The 22,945-nt window shown below is 36.6% G+C and overlaps 1 protein-coding gene across 1 annotated transcript in view; it reads right to left on the minus strand.

Annotated features, from left to right (window-relative positions):
* LOC123549116 (kinesin-like protein KIF28) overlaps positions 1-22,945 on the minus strand; it is a 463,589-nt gene that overhangs the window by 237,132 nt on the left and 203,512 nt on the right. Inside the window, 2 exon segments of the mRNA XM_053545663.1 lie at positions 9,784-9,930; positions 12,676-12,821. Coding sequence (XP_053401638.1) covers positions 9,784-9,930; positions 12,676-12,821 — 293 coding nt within the window.

Consider the following 22,945-nt stretch of genomic DNA (forward strand, 5'->3'; position numbering starts at 1 on the left):
TACTTATGTGGCTACTCTTTTGTTCTCTCTATTGTTCTTTTAGCCAAGTAAGAGAAAAACAGCCACATAAAAGCCTTACAGAATGAATTACATCAAAGAACAAGAGTGCCAGAATGTCACAATATACGCCCGTCACAGCAAATTTCTTTACTCTAGCTGCTGTATTACAAATGAATTTTAATTTTGTGGTTGTTTAGTAATCATTGTAAGTCTTTTTGTTTTTCTAAGTCCACAAAAAAACTCCTTACCAGGTAGAGAGACCTTAAAATACACCTAAAATTTGAAAGTAACATCTATGTTGTACCACAGAAAAGTGGTCTTGGTTTTTCCCTACTTGGTTTTTCCGTCAATTATAAAAAAGTTACAATATAAGTTATTTATAGTAACAACTAAGGGAAGTTAATCTTTATGCATGTTGTACTACAGAAAAGTGGTCTCGATTTTTCCCTACGACTAGTAATGAAGAAGTTACAATATAAGCTATTTATAGTAACAACAAAGGGAAGTAATTTTAAAGAAAGGAACTGCGCATGACACTTCCTCTCATGATGGTGTATAATTGTGCCAAGTTACATCAAAATTCCTCCATGCATGAAGAAGAAATGCTTCCGACAAAGTCATTCTTGTATCTGACCTTTGGCCTCTAAGTGTGACCTTGACCTTAGACCTAGGGACCTGGTTCTTGCGCACGACACTTCGTCTCGTGGTGGTGAACATTTGTGCCAAGTTATATCAAAATCCCTCTATGCATGAAGAAGAAATGCTCCGGACAAGGCTTTCATTCTTGTATCCTTTGACCTCTAAATGTGACCTTGACCTTAGACCTAGGGACCTGGTTCTTGTGCATGACACTCCGCCTCATGGTGGTGAACATTTGTGACAAGTTATATCAAAATCCCTCTACGCATGAAGAAGAAATGCTCCGGACAAAGTTTTCATTCTTGTATCCTTTGACCTCTAAGTGTGACCTTGACCTTAGACCTAGGGACCTGGTTCTTGTGCATGACACTCCGTCTTATGATGATGAACAATTCTGCCAACTTTCATCAAAATCCCTCCATGCAGGAAGAAGATATGCTCCGGACAGTCATTCTTGAATTTGACCTTTGACCTCTAAGTGTGACCTTGACCTTAGACCTAGGGACCTGGTTCTTGCACATGACACTCCGTCTCATGATGGTGAACAACTGTGTCAAGTTTCATCAAAATCCCTCCATGCATGTAGAAGATATGCTCCGGACAAAGTCTTTGGACTCAGCCCGCCCACCCACCCATCCGCCCGCCAGGGGCGTTCCCATAATACGTCCCGTTTTTCAAACGGGCGTATAAAAAGTACAGTTACCTATTGTTCCTATAGCCACCTAAGTATGCAAATGTGAGCTTGGACAGACAGATGGACAGATGGAATGACGGAAAAGCGCATTCCTCTAGTCCTCGAAACTGGTTTTCAACCAGTAGGGGACTAATAATCAATATTCAAAACAAGAGGGCCATGAAGGCCCTGTATCGCTCACCTGACCTATTGACCTAAAGATCATCAAGATTAACATTCTGACCAAGTTTCATTAAGATATGGTCATAAATGTGGCCTCTAAAGTGTTAACTAGCTTTTCCTTTGATTTGACCCTGTGACCTAGTTTTTGACAAATCATGACCCAGATTCAAACTTGACTTAAAGATCATCAAGTTTAACATTCTAAGTTTCATGAAGATACTGTCATAAATGTGGCCTTTAGAGTGTTTACAAGCTTTTCCTTTGATCTGACCTAGTGACCTAGTTTTTGACCCCACCTGACCCAGATTCAAACTTGACCTAAAGATCATCAAGATAAACATTCTGACCAAGTTTCATTAAAATATGGTCATAAATGTGGCCTCTACAGTGTTAACTAGCTTTTCCTTTGATTTGACCAGGTGACCTAGTTTTTGATCCTACATGACCAAGATTCAAACTGGACCTTAAGATCATCAATATTAACATTCTGACCAAGTTTCATGAAGATATAGTCATAAATGCGACCTCTACAGTGTTAACAAGCTTTTCCTTTGATTTGACCTGGTGACCTAGTTTTTGACCCCACTGGACCCAATATCTAATTCCTCCAAGACTTTAATGAGGATAACACTCTGACCAAGTTTCATTAAGATTGGGCCAAAATTGTGACCTCTAGAATGTTAACATGTGTTTCCTTTGATTTGACCTGGTGACCTAGTTTTTGACCCCAGATGACCCAATATCAAATTCGTCCAAGATTTTATTGAGGTTAACATTCTGACCAAGTTTCATTAAGATTTGGCCAAAATTGTGACCTCTAGAGTGTTAACAAGCTTTTCCTTTGATTTGACCTGGTGACCTAGTTTTTTGATCCCAGGTAACCCAATATCAAATTCATCCAAGATTTCATCGAGGGTAACATTCTGACCAAGTTTCATTGAGACTGGGCCAAAAATGTGACCTCTAGAGTGTCAAATTGTTGACGACGGCAAAATGATGTACGGATGCAGCCGGACACAGGGTGATCATAAAAGCTCACCTTTGAGCACTTTGTGCTCAGGTGAGCTAATAAATAAAAGAAACCTAGATGTGTGTCCATTTGTCACAGGTACCCGCTTTCCCTGTCACTTTACATGGCTTCATGACTCTAGCTGAAATATCTTTAAGATACATGCAACACAAACTTTTGAGCACTTTATGTGTAATTTTTCATTAAGTGAAGGACTGTAACTCTTGCCTAGCTTTGTGAAAATCACAAAGAGAACACCAGGTGCATAATGACTCTAGGTTGAGTACATTTTGAGATACATGGGACACAAACTTGTATTTTTTGACTAAGTCAAGGGCCATAGCTCTGGTTTTGCTAAGTGAATTTAAAAAAAGCAAACTCACATGCTGGATAATATTTCTACATAGTTTCATGTCTCTATTCTAAGAAGTAAGCAACACAAACTGTTAAGCACTTTATGTGATGTTTTTAGAAGTCAAGGACCATAGCTCTGGTCTGGCAGAGTTAAATCTCAAATAGAACACCAGGTGTGCAACTTCACATGCTATATAACAATTCCCTAATGTTTTATGACTTCAGTTCAAATACTTTTTGAAACACATTCAACACAAACTTGTATGCCCTTTATGCAAATTTTTGACAATCAAGGGCCATAACTATGATCTTACTGACAGAAATCTAGAACAAATTCCCAGGTGCACATGCTGAATATTATTCCTAAGATGTTTCATGACCTAGACCCTAGGTCAAATACTTTTTGAGACCTGTGCAACAAATTTTTTTAACAAGAGCTGTCACTAATGGTGACAAATGCCCCCCCCCACAGCACCTTGACCTTTGACCTGGTGACCCCAAAGTCTGTAGGGGTCGTGTACCCAATAAGTACTATCAGCATGTGAAGTTTGAAGGTCCTGGGTGCAGTGGTTCGCGAGTAAAGTGCCTTCATGCAAAAAGTTAATGTTGTGATGAACGAACTAACTAACAAACTAATGAACGGATGGACAGTTGAAAAATAATATGCCTCCCTTCAGGGGCATAAAAAATCAGTTATCTACTTAGAGGATATTCACAATGTTTCTCACTTCCACCATTTATCTACTTACAGGACTTTCAGTGTTCCTCACTTCCATCAGTTCACAATGTTCCTCACTTCCATCAATTATCTACCTAGAGGACTTTCACAGTGTTCCTCACTTCCATCAGTTATCTACCTAGAGGATTTTCACAATGCTCCTCACTTCCATCAGTTATCTACCTAGAGGACTTTCACAATGCTCCTCACTTCCATTATTTATCTACTTAGAGGACTTTCAGTGTTCCTCTCTTCCATCAGTTATCTACTTAGAGGACTCTCACAATGCTCCTCACTTCCATCAGTTATCTACTTAAAGGACTTTCACAATGCTCCTCACTTCCATTATTTATCTACTTAGAGGACTTTCAGTGTTCCTCTCTTCCATCAGTTATCTACCTAGAGGATTTTCACAATGCTCCTCACTTCCATCAGTTATCTACTTAGAGGACTTTCACAATGCTCCTCACTTCCATTATTTATCTACTTAGAGGACTTTCAGTGTTCCTCTCTTCCATCAGTTATCTACTTAGAGGACTTTCACAATGCTCCTCACTTCCATCAGTTATCTACTTAGAGGACTTTCACAATGCTCCTCACCTCCATCAGCTATCTACTTAGAGGTCTTTCCCAGTGTTCTTCACTTCCATAAGTTATCTACTTAGAATGATTTTCACAATGCTTCTCACTTCCATCAGTTATCTACTTAGAGGACTTTCACAATTCTCCTCACTTCCATCAGTTATCTACTAAGAGGACTTTCACAACGCTCCTCACTTCCATAAGTTATCTACTTAGAGGACTTTCACAATGCTCCTTACTTCCATCTGTTATCTACTTAGAGGACTTTCACAATGTCCCTCACTTCCATCAGTTATCTACTTAGAGGATTTTCACAATGCTCCTCACTTCCATTATTTATCTACTTAGAGGACTTTCAGTGTTCCTCTCTTCCATCAGTTATCTACCTAGAGGATTTTCACAATGCTCCTCACTTCCATTATTTATCTACTTAGAGGACTGTCCGTGTTCCTCTCTTCCATCAGTTATCTACTTAGAGGACTTTCACAATGCTCCTCACTTCCATCACTTATCTCCTTAGAGGACTTTCACAATGCTCCTCACTTCCATCAGTTATCTACTTAGAGGACTTTCACAATGCTCTTCACTTCCATCAGTTATCTACTTAGAGGATTTTCACAATGCTCCTCACTTCCATCAGTTATCTACTTAGAAAATTTTCACAATGCTTCTCACTTCCATCAGTTATCTACTTAGAGGATTTTTACAATGCTCCTCACTTCCATCAATTATCTACTTAGTGGATTTTCACAGTGCTCCTCATTTCTATCAGTTATCTACTAAGAGGATTTTCACAATGCTCCCTACTTTGGTCAGTTGCTAGGTTTCCACTGCTGATCTGATGTCCCAATCAGCCAAATTCCATGACAAAGTTTAACCAAGTTCTTAATGCGGCTTGCACATGACTTATACCACACCACTACTTGATCGTACATGACCCACTAACGATTATTCGGGACCCTTCCACAACTTCAACCTGACAACCACTCCAATCTCTACTCAATCATCCTGACCCTTTCATGATCCCTACTTGACTAACTCGATCTCTACCTGATCCATACCACATCTTGACCAGACTTGTTGGATTGGGATCAAAGGGGTTCATAAATGGATTGTGTATGGACAATTTCAGTACAAAAATTTTGAACATTTCTGGTCAGCATTTGGCTAATCTCATAAGCTGTAAAAGATAGGTATTAGCATTAGCATTACATATCATAAAGGCAGAGCAGATGCAGTTGTGAGCCAGGTTGTTAGAAGTCCAGACGGAAAGAGTCAAGGGTGTGATGCAGCTTGAATAGGAAGAAGAGATTGAGGAGAAGACATGATGCACAGTGTAGACAGTAATGGCACAGGCAAACCTGGGTGAGGCAGTTGCTGACACAGCGACCACTGTATGGGCAGTAAGAGTAACTGCTGTAGGAGTTCAACAGACAGAATTCCAGTAACTACAAAAACTTTCTCCAAGTGGACAATGAAAGATTGGGGAGCTTGCTGAGCACATATTGCCCAGAACTGAGAAGCAGAACACTAACTTTAGGTAATTACATCTTTTGCACAATCCTTTGATTTAAGTGGTGACCTAGTTTTTGACCCCACATGACCCAGTTTCAAACTTGGCATAGGAATCATCAAGATAAACATTCTGACCAAGTTTCATGAAGACAGGGTCATAAATGTGGCCTCCACAGTATTAACTAGCTTTTCCTTTTAATTGAGTGTTGACCTAGTTTTTGACCCGCATGACCCAGTTTCGAACTTGGCCTAGGAATCATCAAGATAAACATTCTTACTAAGTTTCATGAAGATAGGGTCATAAATATGGCCTCTAGTGTGATATCAAGCTTTTCCTTTGATTTTAGCCAGTGACCTAGTGTTTGACCCCACATGACCCAGTTTCAAGCTTGGGAGAGGAATCATCAAGACAAACATTCCGACCAAGTTTCATAAATACAGGGTCATTAATGTGGCCTCTAGGGTATTAACAAGCTTTTCCTTTGATTTGACCTGGTGACCTAATTTTTGACCTGACATGACCCAGTTTCAAAACTGGCCTAGAGTTTATCAAGGTAAACATTCTGTGCAAGTTTGTATCATATCAAAGCATAAATGAAACCTCTATATGACTGAAAGGGCCAAAATGGGAAAATATTGCCCTGAACCGAAATCTTATTGTGACTCGAGTTGCGTGTAAGTACAATTAAAATCGAATGTAAAATGTCACTTCTCTCATGTTCAAAAGGTAAAAATCAACAAATTTTGGCTCTTTCAGGGGCCAACCAGGGGCTGTAACTCTGCAACTCATGACTAGATCTGACAGATTCATCATGGAATCCAAGATCTAGTGTTGTTAAAGATATTGTGCAAGTCTGTATCAAATCAAACCATAAATGAAGTCTCCATATGGCTGCAAAAGCCAAAATAGCAAATCTTGGCCCTTTGAGGGGCCATAACTCTGGAACCAATGATGGAATCTGGCTAGTTTTCAAACGGAACTGAGATGTTATGCCAATACAAGTTGTGTACAAGTTTGATTAAAATCACATGCAAAATGCGGTCTCTTTCGTGTTCGCAAGAAATTGTGGATGGACAACGGGCGATCACAAAAGCTCACCTTGTCACTAAGTGATAGGTGAGCTAAGAAATAATAAATAGAAAAGAAGCTTTTTATTCCAGTGTATTATAATTCAACTTTACAATATTACACACTGTATTAGATCAACTGCGCACATCATATGACACAAGTAGAGCTAATACAATGCATAACTGAGCCAATATGAAAAAAGCAGGGCCAATATGAGAAAACAGGGCCAATACAAAATTCAAGCATTCCGATTGGTTCAAAAGAGAAAGCCAATATGGAGAAGTTACTTCCGTTAGATTTTTGATTAATGCCATTTTGTTTTAAATCAAAATTATACATTCCATTAGTTTTCACATTTTTGATAAAAATATTATCTAACATGTTCATGTAATAAACAAGTACGACTGAGCGAACATATGATGTCAAGGTCATTTTTTGTAGATTATAACGATACTTTTGTCTTATTTGTTATTGTGTAGAAACAAGTTCCTGTCCGAAGTTCTGACAATTTTCAAGGAAATATATATTGAGAAAATATGAGAAACTCAGATTAATTGGAAGGATAAGACTTATCTTAAATAGACATTTGGATAGTGTGGATTATTTGTGCAATAGTAATAGTGATTCACATGCTGGGAAGTGGATGAATAATATTGGTTGCGAACTCAACTGTCAGTTATAAACTGATAACAATTTCGGATAAGAACTAGAAGATGCTTTTGTAGAAAAGCGCATGTCTCCGTCAATGCATAGTCGTATAGGCAAGAAGTCAATAGGGGACAGTAGCGAAAGTAAAAGAGACATTCTGATGGTTGGCTGCAATCGTGATCATCTACTTGGCATGTCCAATCATCTCACTAACATTCTGGGCCCATTGGTTCTCAAGTTATGAACTGTAAGTGGTTTTCCATGTTCAGGTCCCTTGACTTTGACCTTTGATCGAGTGACCCAAAAATCAGTAGGGGTCATCTACTCTGCATGTCCAATAATCCTATTAAGTTTCAACATTCTGGGTCAAGTGGTTCTCAAGTTATTGATTGGAAATGGTTTTCTATGTTTCAGGCCCCTGTGACCTTGACCTTTGCTCAAGCAACCCCAAAAACAATAAGGGTCATCTACTCTTGAAGTCCTATCATCCTATGAAGTTTTAAGGTTCTGGGTCAAATGGTTCTCAAGTTATTGATCTGAAACCGTTTTCCATGTTCTGGTCCCTGTGACCTTGACCTTTGCTCAAGTAACCCCAAAAACAATAAGGGTCATCTACTCTTTAAGTCCTATCATCCTATGAAGTTTTAAGGTTCTGGGTCAAATGGTTCTCAAGTTATTGATCAGAAATCGTTTTAATGTTCTGGTCCCTGTGACCTTAACTTTTGATCAAGTGACCCAAAATGCAATAGGGGTCATCTAATCTACTTGTTTAATCATCCTATAAAGTTTCAACATTCTTGGTCATGTGGTTCTGAAGATATTGATCAGAAACGGTTTTCCATGTTCAGACCCCTGTGACCTTCACCTTTGATTTAGTAACCAAAAAAGTAATAGGGGTCATCTTCTCTATAAGCCCTATCATCCTACGAAGTTTGAAGTCTGTAGGTCAAATGGTTCTCCAGTTACTGATTGAAAATGAAGTGTGACAGATGGCCCCTGTGACCTTGGTCTTCGATGGGGTCACCCCAAAAACAATAGAGGTCATCTTCTCTGTAAGTCCTATCACCCTATGAAGTTTGGTGGTTCTAGGTCAAATGGTTCTCAAGTTACTGACCCGAAATGGATTTCCATGTTCTGTCCACTGTGACCTTGATATAGTGACCCCAAAATCAATAGGGGTCATCTACTCTGCATGTCCAATCATCCTATGAAGTTTAAACATTCTGGGTCAAGTGGTTCTCAAGTTATTGATCGGAAAACATTGTTTTCCATGTTCAGGCCCCTGTGACCTTGACCTTGAACAGAATGATCCCAAAATCAATAGTGGTCATCTACTCAACAAGCTCTGCCATCCTATGAAGTTTAAAGGTTGTAGGTCAAATGGTTCTCAAGTTACTGACCAGAAATGGATTTCCATGGTCTGTCTTCTGTGACCTTGACCTTTAACAGAGTGACCCCAAAAACAATAGGGGTCGTCTACTCCATAAGCCCTGCCATCCTATGAAGTTTGATGGTTCGAGGTCTAATGGTTCTCCAGTTATTGATCGGAAATGAAGTGTGACGGACGGACAGACAGGGCAAAAACAATATGTATTCCCCCAAGAGGGGGTGGATAATAAAACAAGGCACTGGGTGTATAATATGTGACTGGTTGGTTGTTTTATCTTGATCAACACATGTGTACAATTTTGTGTCTTGTTGCCTGCAGCCTACAAGGAAATGACATTTAAAGCAGTTTCTATCATGGTAAGATCCTTGACTGGGTTTGATCAAGTTAATCTGATCTACAGTGAGAACCTTGCTTTATCTACTTACCAGATTTTCACATGTTACTGAAAGGACTTCCCCTATGTTCTGCACTATGATCAGTTATCAACATTTAACCCCAGCATTACAGTGTGACTGTTTTAGTATAATGCACATAATACACTATGTGAATTACAATGGTTTGGTGAAGCAATACTGTTAAAGCAAATTGTAGGAATTGAGTAAATAAGTCATGGCAACACATTAGCACAATATACCAACCTTTTGATAATCCTAATTAAAGAGGTAAATTTTATATATATATATATATATATATATATATATATTGTAGCAAAAACATCTATCATAACTATTTCAATTACATCTTTAATCATCCTACCACTAGGAAGAAATAAATAAAGAGGTATACATAAAACTATACAGTATAATGGCTCTCATTCCTCAAGGCTTAACAACTTAGATCTTTTCAAACAGCTCCAGGAGCAGGACTTAAATATTGCTCCAAATGTGACCATTAGAGCAAGCCATAAGAATTGAACATGAAAACAACTAGGGTTACTTCTTCAAACCTCGCCAACATATAATCTTACTCCTTTAATAAATATCACATTTGAAAAGTATGTTACCTTTGGACAAGCCAGCCCCTGTGGCTGTAGCAAATCCTTTAACTTGTGCTATCTCTTTCTGGGCAAACTCCCAAGTTATTTCTGCAGGTAACTCTTCTGTTGTCTCAGTGTTCTTTGGGTTCATAAAAACATAAAGATGGTTTGAACCTGTAAAATAGACGATCAGTTTGTAATGGTTTTCACTTCTTTATTAATGGAAACGGCTTGGGGTCAGGGAACTGGACCTCTAGACCCAGAATCTAGAGGTCAGGTTACCAGAGTATGGGGTGGTCTAGACTACCAGTTATTAATATACTATTACTGAATTACTGATGTGTATGGTAACTGCAGAGGAAGAGCTATACTATAACAAGCTATCATAAAATTAAGTTTGTAAACACTTTTATAAATAGCTCTGATCTTGGTTGGAGCCATATTGAATATGAAATTATAACGACAATTTTTGTTAGTCACCACTGTTTACCCAAAAAAATAACAAGAGCTGTCCTAAGACAGCGCGCTCCACTATTCGGTGATTTGACAGTAATATGAATTTAGGTCTGAATAACAGACCTCTACTTTAAAAGGAAGACACACCAAGATATAAAAAGACCCTACTACCCAGAGGGGTTAAAGGTCAAGTATGGAACGGGTACTGACATTCTTTATTTTGATAGAATTAAATTATATCAGAAAAAACAGTCCAAGAAACTACATGCACATAAAGTATAAAGACTTTGCTAAACTCAAATTATATTTCTATTCATTTTTATTTTTAATTTTGTTTATTTTATTTATTATTATAGCAGATGATGATGATAAAGATACATTTTAAAGGTCCAATACTAAGGAAAGTGAACATTTTAATTTCTTTTAAAAAGCACAGAAACTATTTCATTTTATTGGAAAATGAAAGTTGGTATGTAGAAATTCGAAATAAATCACAGTATATGTACAATTATTTTTCTATGAAGTATGAAGAAAGTTAAAAAGACCTGGGGGGTCATTCTGTCGATTCATTGAAATTTCAACATAATACACATACATTTCTTTGAGTTCCAAAGACCTTCTGTAAATTTTGACCTGCCAATCTTCATTATTTAGTGTCTTGCAGAAGTCTATGCACTGGCTATGAAAAAATTGCCAACTCACTTTCCCTTAGTAATGGACCTTTAAGTTTCAATCATTATCTTATATTGTACTAAAGTTATATCCAGAAAGGGAAGATTGCCAAAAAAATTAAAGTATAATTCTGTCAAAAATACAATGACCAACTGTCATATTCGGCTAAATATCCAGTTCGACTAAATATCGTATTCGGCAAATTGTCGTATTAGACGAAGTGTCTTTCGACGAATTGTCGTGGAAGCACTCTTAAAATAGGGGGCAGACCCAAATGAAAAATAGGAGGTGTGCAAGTTCATATCATGATTAAGACTCATGCAAGGTTTCATGAATCTATATCAAATACTTTTTAGCTAGGCATGTCACAAGGTGAAAATATGTATTTTTGACTATTTCAGGGGCCATAACTCTGAAAATAGATGGTGGAGCCAGATGAAAAATAGAAGGTGCGCAAGTCCATATCCTGATTATGACCCATGCAAGGTTTCATGAATCTACAGTACAATCGCGAAAAGCCAAGGGACCGGCCGTTTTTTTCGTAATATCGCATAAATATTGTTCGAGCGTAGCATAGGAAATTTCGCTATACAGCACCTTAATATCTACAGGTCGTAACCCGTTATATTTAAACATGTGATTTTCATATCGGAGTACATGTGTATCATCTTATTTGAATCTGAACTCAGATGGTATGTAGAATGTAGAACGAGATGTTTTTTTTTCTTCACTTTTTATTCACTGTCCATAAAACATATACAGGGTACATTGTTGCACTAGAAAAAAAATCGCAATTGCATATTCCGATAAGCTCATCTACCCTTGACTGAATTGTTTGGTATAATAAAACGACAATATACAGACGATCAGGACTTAAACATTGTTTTATTTTCTTTATGCAGTGATTGAGACGTATAGATATCGAAGCAAGTGTGACTTGTATGCCATCCGATCAGATAGTTATAGGAGAAAAAAATAACCACTAACTTGTGTCATAGTGTACAGCGTATGCGTTTCGGATTTAATTATTAAGTTTCCACACTTTAATCACTATTTACGCCCAGCTAAATGATAGTGACACTTTCCACTCTTAAGCATTTTCACGCCGTTATGGTAGGTGTGAAAACTTAGACGATACATTCGTAAAATCGCAACTAAAACAAGTTGAAAACAGGCTTTAAGGGCATAACAATACATTCATAGGAGCGCATTTTTCGTAAAATTGCATTTTCGTAAAACCGCAACTTTGTTACATAGAAGTAAGGAGGAAAGCAGCCGGGACCACAACACCTTTTCGTAGTATACCGGTATTTCATTAAATTGCGATTCGTAGCATCGCGAATGCACTGTATATCAAATACTTTTGGAGCTAGGCATGTCACAAGGTGAAAATGTGCATTTTTGACTATTTCAGGGGCCATAACTCTGAAAATAGGGGGTGGAGCCAGATGAAAAATAGGAGGTGCGCAAGTTCATATCATGATTAAGACCCATGAAAGGTTTCATGATTCTATATCAAATACTTTTTGCGCTAGGCGTGTCACAAAGTAAAAATGTGCATTTTTGACTATTTCAGGGGCCATAACTCTGAAAATAGGGGGCGGAGCCAGACGAAAAATAGTAGGTGCGCAAGTTCATATCAGTTTTTATGTAAACAGCTTACACTCTCCTGACCTCCTGATAACCAAGGCTACATTACACATACCCAGATTTTGCACTCAACCTGTTTTTTCAGAATTCTCAAGGCACTGACACATTCCTAGGCTTTACCTAAAAGACCCAAATACATACCAAAGAGAAGCCTGTCTTTATGTGAGAGCTTTGTCATTCCAGTTACCACTACACCATTGACTTTTGTTTTTGTGCCGGACCCAGCCACTGGTTCCAGCTGCACCATTCCATTGTTACATGTTAAAACAGCATGCTGCTTTAGTATACTGAAATATACAAACTTTACATTTTACACACTTGCAAAAGTGTTTCACCACACTGGTATAAGGAAAGCCATAGTTGTCTTCTGATGTTAGGGGCAATTCTGTCAGTAGAAGGAAAACAAACTGGTTGTGAACATGTTTTAGTTGGTAAAAAAGGAAATGGTCAGTTTCTATGTAGCAGAAAGACAAACAGATACTGTTACAACTAGAACTGTCACAGGGGTGACTCATACCCCCACCATACGGTCTTGTCACAGAAGAATGGCAATCATAAGTAATCTTAAAAATACTTAGAATAATATAAAAATGTCAAAAAAGCTTAATACTTAAAAAGAAGTTTACTCGTCTTTGGAGTACTTCATCCTGGGCTTCCACATATAAGTAATACTAGTATAATTATGTGCCCTGGATGAGAGATGAGGTAAATATGAAAAATTTCTATTATTAGAGATAACCTAAAAGTGAATACAAAAAAGTGTCTTACCGACCCATGTTACCACAGAAAAATGTATTTACTTTTTACGTAGGACTGATAATAAAAAAAGTTAGAAAAATACCAAAAATATTGAAATTTCTAAAAATAGACTAATTCCTGGAATTTAAGGGGAAGAAACTCAGTACAAAAGTTAAAAAAAGGTTACTTCCCTTTGGCTCTAAGCCAATCAGAATGAGATATAGTGAAAATACATCAAAATTAACCTTAAATTCTAAGTAAAAGGGGACATAATTCAAGAAAAATTGGTGTCAGAGTTATGCACCTTGTGTCACATGATGTGGGTGATGAGGTGAAACATCTATTTTAAGTTTAAATCAAATCCATTCAGTAGTAACTGAGATACAGTGAATATACATCAAAATTAACCTTAAATTCTAAGTAAAAAGGGGCATAATTCATGAAAAATTGGTGTCAGAGTTATGCATCTTGTGTCACATGATGTGGGTGATGAGGTGTAACATCTATTTTAAGTTTGAATCAAATCCATTTTGTAATAACTGAGATATAGTGAAAATACATCAAAAGCAACCTTAAATTTAAAGAAAAAAGGGGACATAATTCATGAAAAATTTATATCAGAGTTAAGCACCTTATGTCACATGATGTGGGTGATGAGGTGGAACAAATATTTTAAGTTTGAATCAAATCCATTTAGTAATAACTGAGATATAGTGAAAATACAACAAAATTAACCTTAAATTCTAAGTAAAAGGGGACATAATTCATGAAAACTTGGTGTCAGAGTTATGCACCTTGTGTCACATGATGTGGGTGATAATGTGGAACCTCTATTTTAAGTTTGAATCAAATCCATTTAGTAATAACTGAGATAATAGATTTCGGGACGGTACGGGACGGGACACGATGCGACAAAACTGACTCCTATATACCCCCCTCCAAACATGTTTGGTGGGGGTACAATTAAAGTTAAATTCTTTTTCATGTTTAAGTATGTTTAAGTGTTCCATAAGAAATGTGTGTAAAGAACAATTTTTGTGAATCAAACACCCAAGGAATGAAACAAAGCAGGTGGATAGTTGACTTAAGTGAACCTAAACTTGAGCAATATCTAAATATCACAGAAAATAGTGCAGACCCCAATGATTTTTATGGTTTCTTTCTTATGAATCTGACATAAGCTACTTATACAGTAAAAAGGAAAAAAGTTGTCCACTGAAAACAAAAATATGATAAACAAGAAGTGACCCTAAGTAGCTCAAGTGACCTTGACTATTTGACCTTGAATATACGTATGACTTGGTAACCTGTGTTTAGCACATAACAAGAGGGTCATGATGACCCTATCTCGCTCACCTGTTAAACTTGGCCTTGGAATCATCAAGATAAACATTCTTACTAAGTTTCATGAAGATAGGGTCATAAATGTGGCTTCTACAGTGTAAACAAGCTTTTCCTTTGATCTGAGTGGGTGACCTAGTTTTTGACCCAATATGACACAGTTTTGAACTTTGCATAGGAATCATCAAAATAAACATTCTGACCAAGTTTCATGAAGACAGGGTCATAAAATGTGGCCTGTAGAGTGTTAACAAGCTTTTCCTTTGATTTGACCTGATGACCTAGTTTTTGACCCAAAATGACCCAGTTTCGAACTTGGCCTAGAGATCATCAAGATAAATATCCTGTGGAAGTTTGTATCAAATTAAAGCATAAATAAAACCTCTATATGGCTGAAAGGACAAAAATAGAAAATTTCCAAGTTAAAAAAGGGATACAAATCTGTCAAAAACTAGAGCTATCACTAAAGGTGATGAATGTACCCCTCTCATGCACTGACACAGTACATTGCAATTTGACACACACAAGACTGCATAATTATGGGGACTGTATGTATACAGACTGTATGTATACAGTATAGTAACAAAAAAACAAAGTCCCATAACTATGCAGAATATTTATCTAAAAGAACGTAACATTCACCATGCACAACTAGGGTTGGTACTGATCACTTGTGTGAAGTTTCATTAAATTATGTGCAAGGGTTCGGAAGATTAGGTACGCACAAGATTGCATATGCAGACTGTATGTACATAGTATGTTAACAAGAAACAGTCCCATAACTCTGCAAATTTTGTTGTTGAAAGAACCTAACATGCCCCATGCACAACTACTGTTGTTACTGATCACTTGTGTGAAGTTTCATTAAATTGTGTCAAGGGGATAAGAAGAGATGGTGCGCACAAGATTGTGTCTATGTATATAGTATAGTAACAAAAAACAAAGTCCCGTAACTCTGCAAATTTTTTTTCTGAAAGAACCTAACATGCCCCATGCACAACTACTGTTGTTACTGATCACTTGTGTGAAGTTTTATTAAATTGTGTCAAGGGGATAAGGAGAGATGGAGCGCACAAGATTGTGTCTATGTATATAGTATAGTAACAAAAAACAAAGTCCCGTAACTCTGCAATTTTTTTTTCTGAAAGAACCTAACATGTCCCATGCACAACTACTGTTGTTACTGATCACTTGTGTGAAGTTTCATTAAATTGTGTCAAGGGGATGAGGAGAGATGGAGCGCACAAGATTGTGTCTACGGACAGACAGACAGACAACCTGAAACCAGTATACCCCCCCTTACAACTTTGTTGTCGGGGGTACAATGAAAAAATAGTTATGAGGATTGACGTCCTTGGTGTAGGTGTTGATAGTAATGAAGTATTCCAAGTTTCAAATCAGTACCTTTGATAGTATCTGAAACAATGGACTTCAAAAAAAATTTCAAAAATTTTTAAGTTAAAACAAGAAACTGCGTTCAATAACACTTGATTCCCCCAGGCGGCATCCTTGTCAATACAAAGCAACCTAAGTCCAAAACGAGGTCAAGGTCAAACTGAGGTCAGGTGATGTTTGAAGATGAGGAATGGTCACAGGTTACATCTGCATTAGTATCAAGTGATTCTAGTAAGGGGTATTGATGCTAGACGAAACGGTCCCATTTGGTTAACCAAGAGATGACCCTTACAAAGCAACCTAAGTCCAAAACAAGGTCAAGGTCAAGGTCAAACTGAGGTCAGGTGTTGTCTGAAGATGAGGAATGGTCACAGGTTTCATCTGCATTAGTATCAAGTCATTCTAGTAAGGGATATTGATGCTAGACGAAATGGTCCTATTTGGTTAACCTCGTACAGACAGACAGGACAATCACTATATGCCTCCCGCATCAGTAGATGCTGGGGGCATAAAAATGTGACCCATGTATCAAGGTTTTACAATAATCATCGTGAGCTAAAAACAAAGGGAGGTAATCTGACACAAATCAGTCCAGAGGTTTCTAACTTGATCACCTGAGTACCCTGATGACATTGATGAAATTTCAAATCAGTCTTGTCAGAAGGTACTGAGAACTATCCATTCAAATTAAAATAAAGGGAGATTATTTGTCAAAAATTCACCCCAGAGTTATCTACCCTCATTGTTTGGGTCCACGTGATCACATAAATGAAATTTGGAACTAATCATGCAAGTAATTACCAAAATATGTTCATTTTAATTAAAGACAAAGGGAGGTAATTTGAAATAAAATCAGTCCAGAGTTTATCTACCCTGATAATGTAAGACCACCTGAAGACATATACTTGAACTTTCAAATCAATCACATACACATGATTAGGACTGGTGAAGAAAGAAAAATGCAAAACAATGTGAAATATACAATTTTTGTAAATCAAGGGCACATAACTCTGGTCCTATCAAACTGATTAAGCTCTTAGAACTCATCCAAGATCTTTTAATCATACACCTTCTGTGTAAATATTATTTGGATTGGTGAAGAAACGAAGTTGCTTGAGTGTAAACAAGGGAAAATATAGCAATTTCTGTAAAATCAAGGGCAAGTAACTCTACTCCTAATGGTCAGATTTCACAGATAATCAGATTTATCTGAGATCTTATGCTCATACACATTCTGCATAAATATGGTTTTGATTGCTAAGAAATAAAGATGTTACAGTGTAAACAAGGTAAAATATACTCTTGTCCTATTTGTCTGATTTTGTTCAAAACTGAACTCATCCAAGATTTTACGACAATACATAAACTATGTAAATACATTTTGGATTGGTGAAGAAATGAAGGTGTTATAGTGTAAACAACGTAAAATATAGTAAATTTTGTAAATCAAGGGCATATAACTCTGGTCCTACCAGCCCAAGATGTTGAGGTCATACACATTCTATGTAAATACAATTAGGATTGGTGAAGAAATGAAGATGTTAGAGTGTAAACAAGGTGAAATATAGCAAATTTTGTCAATCAAGGGCACGTAACTCTTGTCCACCTTGCTAGCCTAGTAGTAGAGCGTCCGCTTCGAGTGCGGGAGGTCGTGGGTTCGATCCCCGGCCGCGTCACACCAAAGACGTGAAAAATGGTACCAGTAGCTCCCTTGCCTGGTGCTCAGCATTAAAAGGGAAACTGGCCTCTTCTCTCATACCCTACCGGCGATGGATTCCATTAGGAATGAGGTGTCGATAGTGATTAATATAAGTTGTAGAACTTCCTTCACAATCGACCTAAAATAAATTATGTAAAAACTAACTCTTGTCCTAGCATCCTGATTGCGCTAATAATCTTACTCATCCAAGATCTACATATCCTAAATAAATATGATTAGGATTGGTGAAGAAAAGAAGATGCTAGTGTGTAAACAAAGTGAAATATAGCAAATTTTGTCAATAAAGGGCACATAACTCTGGACATACTGATATGATCTAGTTCATAATCTAACTCATCCAAGGTCTTGTGACCAAAAACGTTGTTATCAAGTTTGATTAAGATTACTTCAAAATTGTGGATGCTAGAGTGTAAACAAACTAAATGTGAACAGACGGACGGACGACAACAGACATTCATCGATCCTAATAGCTCACCAGGTGAGCTAAAAATTCTTTTATGAATGACAAAATTATAGACTGGACATGCAACTGTGGACTTACGGAAGGACGGACAGTTCCAAGCACAATCCTATAGTCCCTGAAACTGGTTTTCAACCAGTTGGAGGCTAATAAAAATATATCGAAACATTTTATCATATTAAAGGGAGACAATTGATAAACAAATCAAATGCATGACATTTTTAAGGTACTAATAAACTTTGATAATGTGGCAGTCAAGTCCAGTAAGTCCAGTGGTGTTCAAAGATAATCCTTCATAAAATTATCTTGGGGCTTTATTGCAAAGTAATAAATAGTTTCCGATGCCTTTGTCTCTATACAGCAGAAACGGAGTAACATATAAAATTGCAATGAAAGTCTTTCAAATGTGTCATCAATTGAATGTACTAGAAGAACATTATGTGGCTTGATTTTAATTAGAATTTTCATGATGACAAATGTTTAATTATGATGAAGTATCTGCACAGACAGAAACATATTATATCTACATTTAGCCTAATGACACTATGCAACATTAAGGTATTGGACCTGTAATAGAGTATCTCCTTTTTGAAGAGTATTCAATTCCTACCATAAACCTACTTTGACTGCAATTTTCAGGGGGACATAGGTTCAAACCCCACTGGGACCAAATTTTTTTTCCATGTTTTCTTTTTTTTCTAGTAAGTTTTTCCTTCTTTCAAGACTAATTATAGATGAATTGTACAAAAGTGAAAACTTTTCATTTATAAGCGATCTTTTGCTGTTCAATGTGAATTTACCTCTGAATCAGGAGGGGTAGAGTTAGACATCTTTAAAAATAATGAGTTATGTGCGGTAAAAGTTCTCTATTTTGCCTTCATTCTTTAGATTACATATCGTGGAAGAAATGCAGGTAGGTTTTACTATTGCCATAAGGTTATTTTTGAATGAAGTGAGCAAAATTCAAAACAGACCCACAGAATTCGACCTTAATTCTTCAATGTTGGAGTTAGAATTCTGTCTCATTAAATCTGTTTACTTGAGGCACCCTAGACAAAAATGATTTTTACAGTTTTATTTTGTGTTTTATAATTGTTTAACAATAGTTTGATCTTTCTTTTATCAAAATTAATGCTGTAATGAATTCTCTGCAAAAGTTTTAGATAGTGGCCATCACCCTGAATTTTGTCTCTTCTAAAGCGTGAGGAAATACCATAAATTATATAAAATTTACAACAAACGGCATGGTAAAAGTTGTTTAAAATTTGCAACACAGTGTGAAACATGGTCAACTTTAAGAATATACCAAGCAAATGCCATTTTTTAAACATTACTATTACGGGTCCAATACCTTAAGGTGGTTTGCGGGTTTCCTACGAAAATTTCAAAGTATGAGATATAAGACTGATATTAGGTCTGCATGTACTAACATCTCCTCTCTTTCATTTGGAGGAAAAATAAAATTGTTCTGAGTCCACATTTCCTTTGAGGAGCGCCACCTGGCGGCACATGTATTTTTCCAGGGAAATCGCCAATTTTCTGTCATAATCGCATTAAAATTAATGTTATAACATTTTTTTTCAGACACAGGAATATAGCTAAATTCAATGTTATTTTGCATGTTGCATTTTGTAAATTATTTTATTTGGAAAATGCTTAAATAAAGAGATATGCACAGTAGGGGTGGGGAAAAATAGCGAAAAAATTCAATGTATTTCATGGCCATTTAGCCGAAATAAAATAAAACGGAACAGTCAAAGTTCTTGATTTTAAAATATATTCTTCTTTAATCATTTCTGAACAAGAAAATCAAATAAACAAGAGGGCAAAGATGGCCCTAGGTCGCTCACCTGAGAAACACACCATAACAGTGTAAGCATGTTTGACCTAGTGATTTAATGGAAACAAATATTCTGACCAATTTTCATTAAGATTGGACCAAAAATGTGTCTCCTAAGTGTAAACAAGTATTTTCTTCAATTTGACCTTGTGACCTGGTTTTTGAGCCAAGATGACATACGTTCAAAATTAACCTAGATTTGATCAAGGCAAACCTTCTGACCAACTTTCATCAACCTCAATTGAAAAGTACAGCCTCTATCGCATACAAAACGTTTTTCTTTGATTTGTCCTAGCGACCTAGTTTTTGACCCAGATGACCCATATTCAAACTTAACCTTAATTTCATCATGGCAATCATTCTGACCAAATTTCATGAAGATTAATTGAAATATACAGTCTCTATTGCATACACAATGTTTTTCTTTGATTTGACCGGGTGACATAGTTTTTGACCCCAGATGACCCATATTCTAACCTGACCTAGATTTCATCCAGACAAACATTCTGATCAAATTTCATGAAGATGCTGTGTAAAATACAGCCCCTATTGCATACACACGGTTTTTCTTTGATTTGACCTAGTGACCTAGTTTTTAGTTTATACATAATTTACTTTAGGTCGATTGTGAAGGAAGTTCTACAACTTATATTAATCACTCTCGACACCTCATTCCTGATGGAATCCATCGCCACGAGGGTATGACCTAGTTTTTGACCAAAGATGACCCATATTCGAACTTAGCCTAGACTTCATCAAGCAATCATTCTGACCATAATTAATGAAGATTAATTGAAAAATACAGCTATCACAAACACAAGGTTTTTCTTTGATTTGACCTAGTGACCTAGTTTTTGACCCAACATGACCCATTTTCAAACTTGGCCTAGATTACATCAAGGCAATCATTCTGACAAAACTTCATGAAGATCAGTTGAAAAACTACAGCCTCTATCCCATACACAAGGTTTTACTTTGAATTGACCTAGTGACCTTGTTTTTGACCCCAGATGACCTATTTTCAAATCTGGCCTAGATTTCATCAAGGTAATCATTCTGATCAAAATTCATGAAGATCAATTGAAAAATACAGCCTCTATCAAATACACAAGGTTTTTCTTTGATTTGACCTAGTGACCTAGTTTTTGATCCCACATGACCCATTTTCGAACTTGGCGTAAATTTCATCAAGGCAATTATTCTGACAAAATTTTATGAAGATCAGTTGAAAAATACAGCCTATATCGCATACACAAAGTTTTTCTTTGATTTGACCTAGTGACCTAGTTTTTGACCCCAGATAACCCATTTTCAAACTTGGCCTAGATTTCATCAAGGTTATCACTCTGATCAAAATTTATGAAGATCAATTGAAAAATACAGCCTCTATCGCATACACAAGGCTTTTCTTTGATCTGACCTAAGACCTAGTTTTTGATCCTAGATAACCCATTTTCAAACTTAGCTTAGATTTCATCAAGGTAATCAGTCTGACAAAATTTCATGAAAATCAATAGAAAAATACAGCCTGTATGCATACACAAGCTAAATGTTGACAGACAGACACCAGACGCCAATCACAAAAACTAAGAACTGAGCTACAAAGGGGGGGGGGGGGGGGGGGGGGGGGGGGGTGAAGGGGGGTCTTCATAGCAGATGTTTTGTAAATTTACTTTTTATTTGTTTTGGTAATCTAAATATTTTCATCGATATATATTCAGGACCTTCAAAGTTCAGAAAAATCTAATCGTTTTTATTTGAATATATTAACATGATGTGCATTGTTGTGTATTTTACAATCTAAGTATATTATCTAGTAATATATATCAGTCAGTTAAAGCTACTTGCCCACAGTTTGGATGAAATTTTTCTACATGTTCATGTCCACCAAGTTTGGCACAAAATGTGAATATGTCGCACTAAAACATGTACTAGAACTGTTGAATATGGTATCAATGGTTAAATCTTGCATAACTGGCAAAGCTGGCTCCGTATTCAAGGGTAAGTATAGCGATGTGGTAGAAAAAAAATCTATCGGTTTAGCTGCTATGAATTAAAACGGAGCAGCCAAAATTCTTTATTTTCAAATATCTATAGTTTCTTTTATTATTTACCAACAAGAAAATAGAATAAAAGGAGGGATCTTCACGACACATGCTTTACAAATTTACATTTTACCTTTTGTATGAAATGTTTAAGTGCGAAACTGAATGTCAATTTTGTAACATCATTCCTTATTGCTTTTCAATCTCAAGTGACTAAAAGCTAACAATGAATCCACTGTTTACAAGATACGAAATGTGGTGAAACTGCTTTCCAGACAAAAATGAAATACATATTTAACGAAATGGAACTTTTTGAATGATGGCAAAAACATGTTTCTTTTTTGTTATGATATATAACTTTATTTGGAGATTTTGATTTTCTTTATAACCTAATTGTGTATTATGTTTATCGTTTTTTAAACCTAGATCTACCAAATCCGGACAACCACCAAACCAGACAGTCCTGTAAATGCTTTTTTTTGGTCTTTAACATTGTTAATCTGTTTACGATCAAATGGATGCTTGATATTCAACAACAGGGCAAAGTAACGACAGTTAAATTTAAGTATTTTACAAGAAATGCTACATTTCATTTCGTCTGCACTCACGAAGCATGTTTACATGTCAGGGGAAGTCGGAATCAGCGCGATGAGCATGCACAGTATTTCCGTGAGGTCCAGCCATTAAATCTAAAGGTCCCATGCAAATTTGAGGGAAGCAGATGAGACATTTAGTAAACACTTATATCTGGGAAATACAGTTTTTATAATTTAGTACATGACTTTTACACACCCTAAAACACATTTTCATATCAAAATATTCACTTCGAAAAGTAAAATTCTAAAAGATTTGGTTGGGAGAGATACGATCAA

The sequence above is a fragment of the Mercenaria mercenaria genome, chromosome 6 (genome assembly GCF_021730395.1).
Source record: "Mercenaria mercenaria strain notata chromosome 6, MADL_Memer_1, whole genome shotgun sequence".
NCBI classification, from domain to species: domain Eukaryota; kingdom Metazoa; phylum Mollusca; class Bivalvia; order Venerida; family Veneridae; genus Mercenaria; species Mercenaria mercenaria.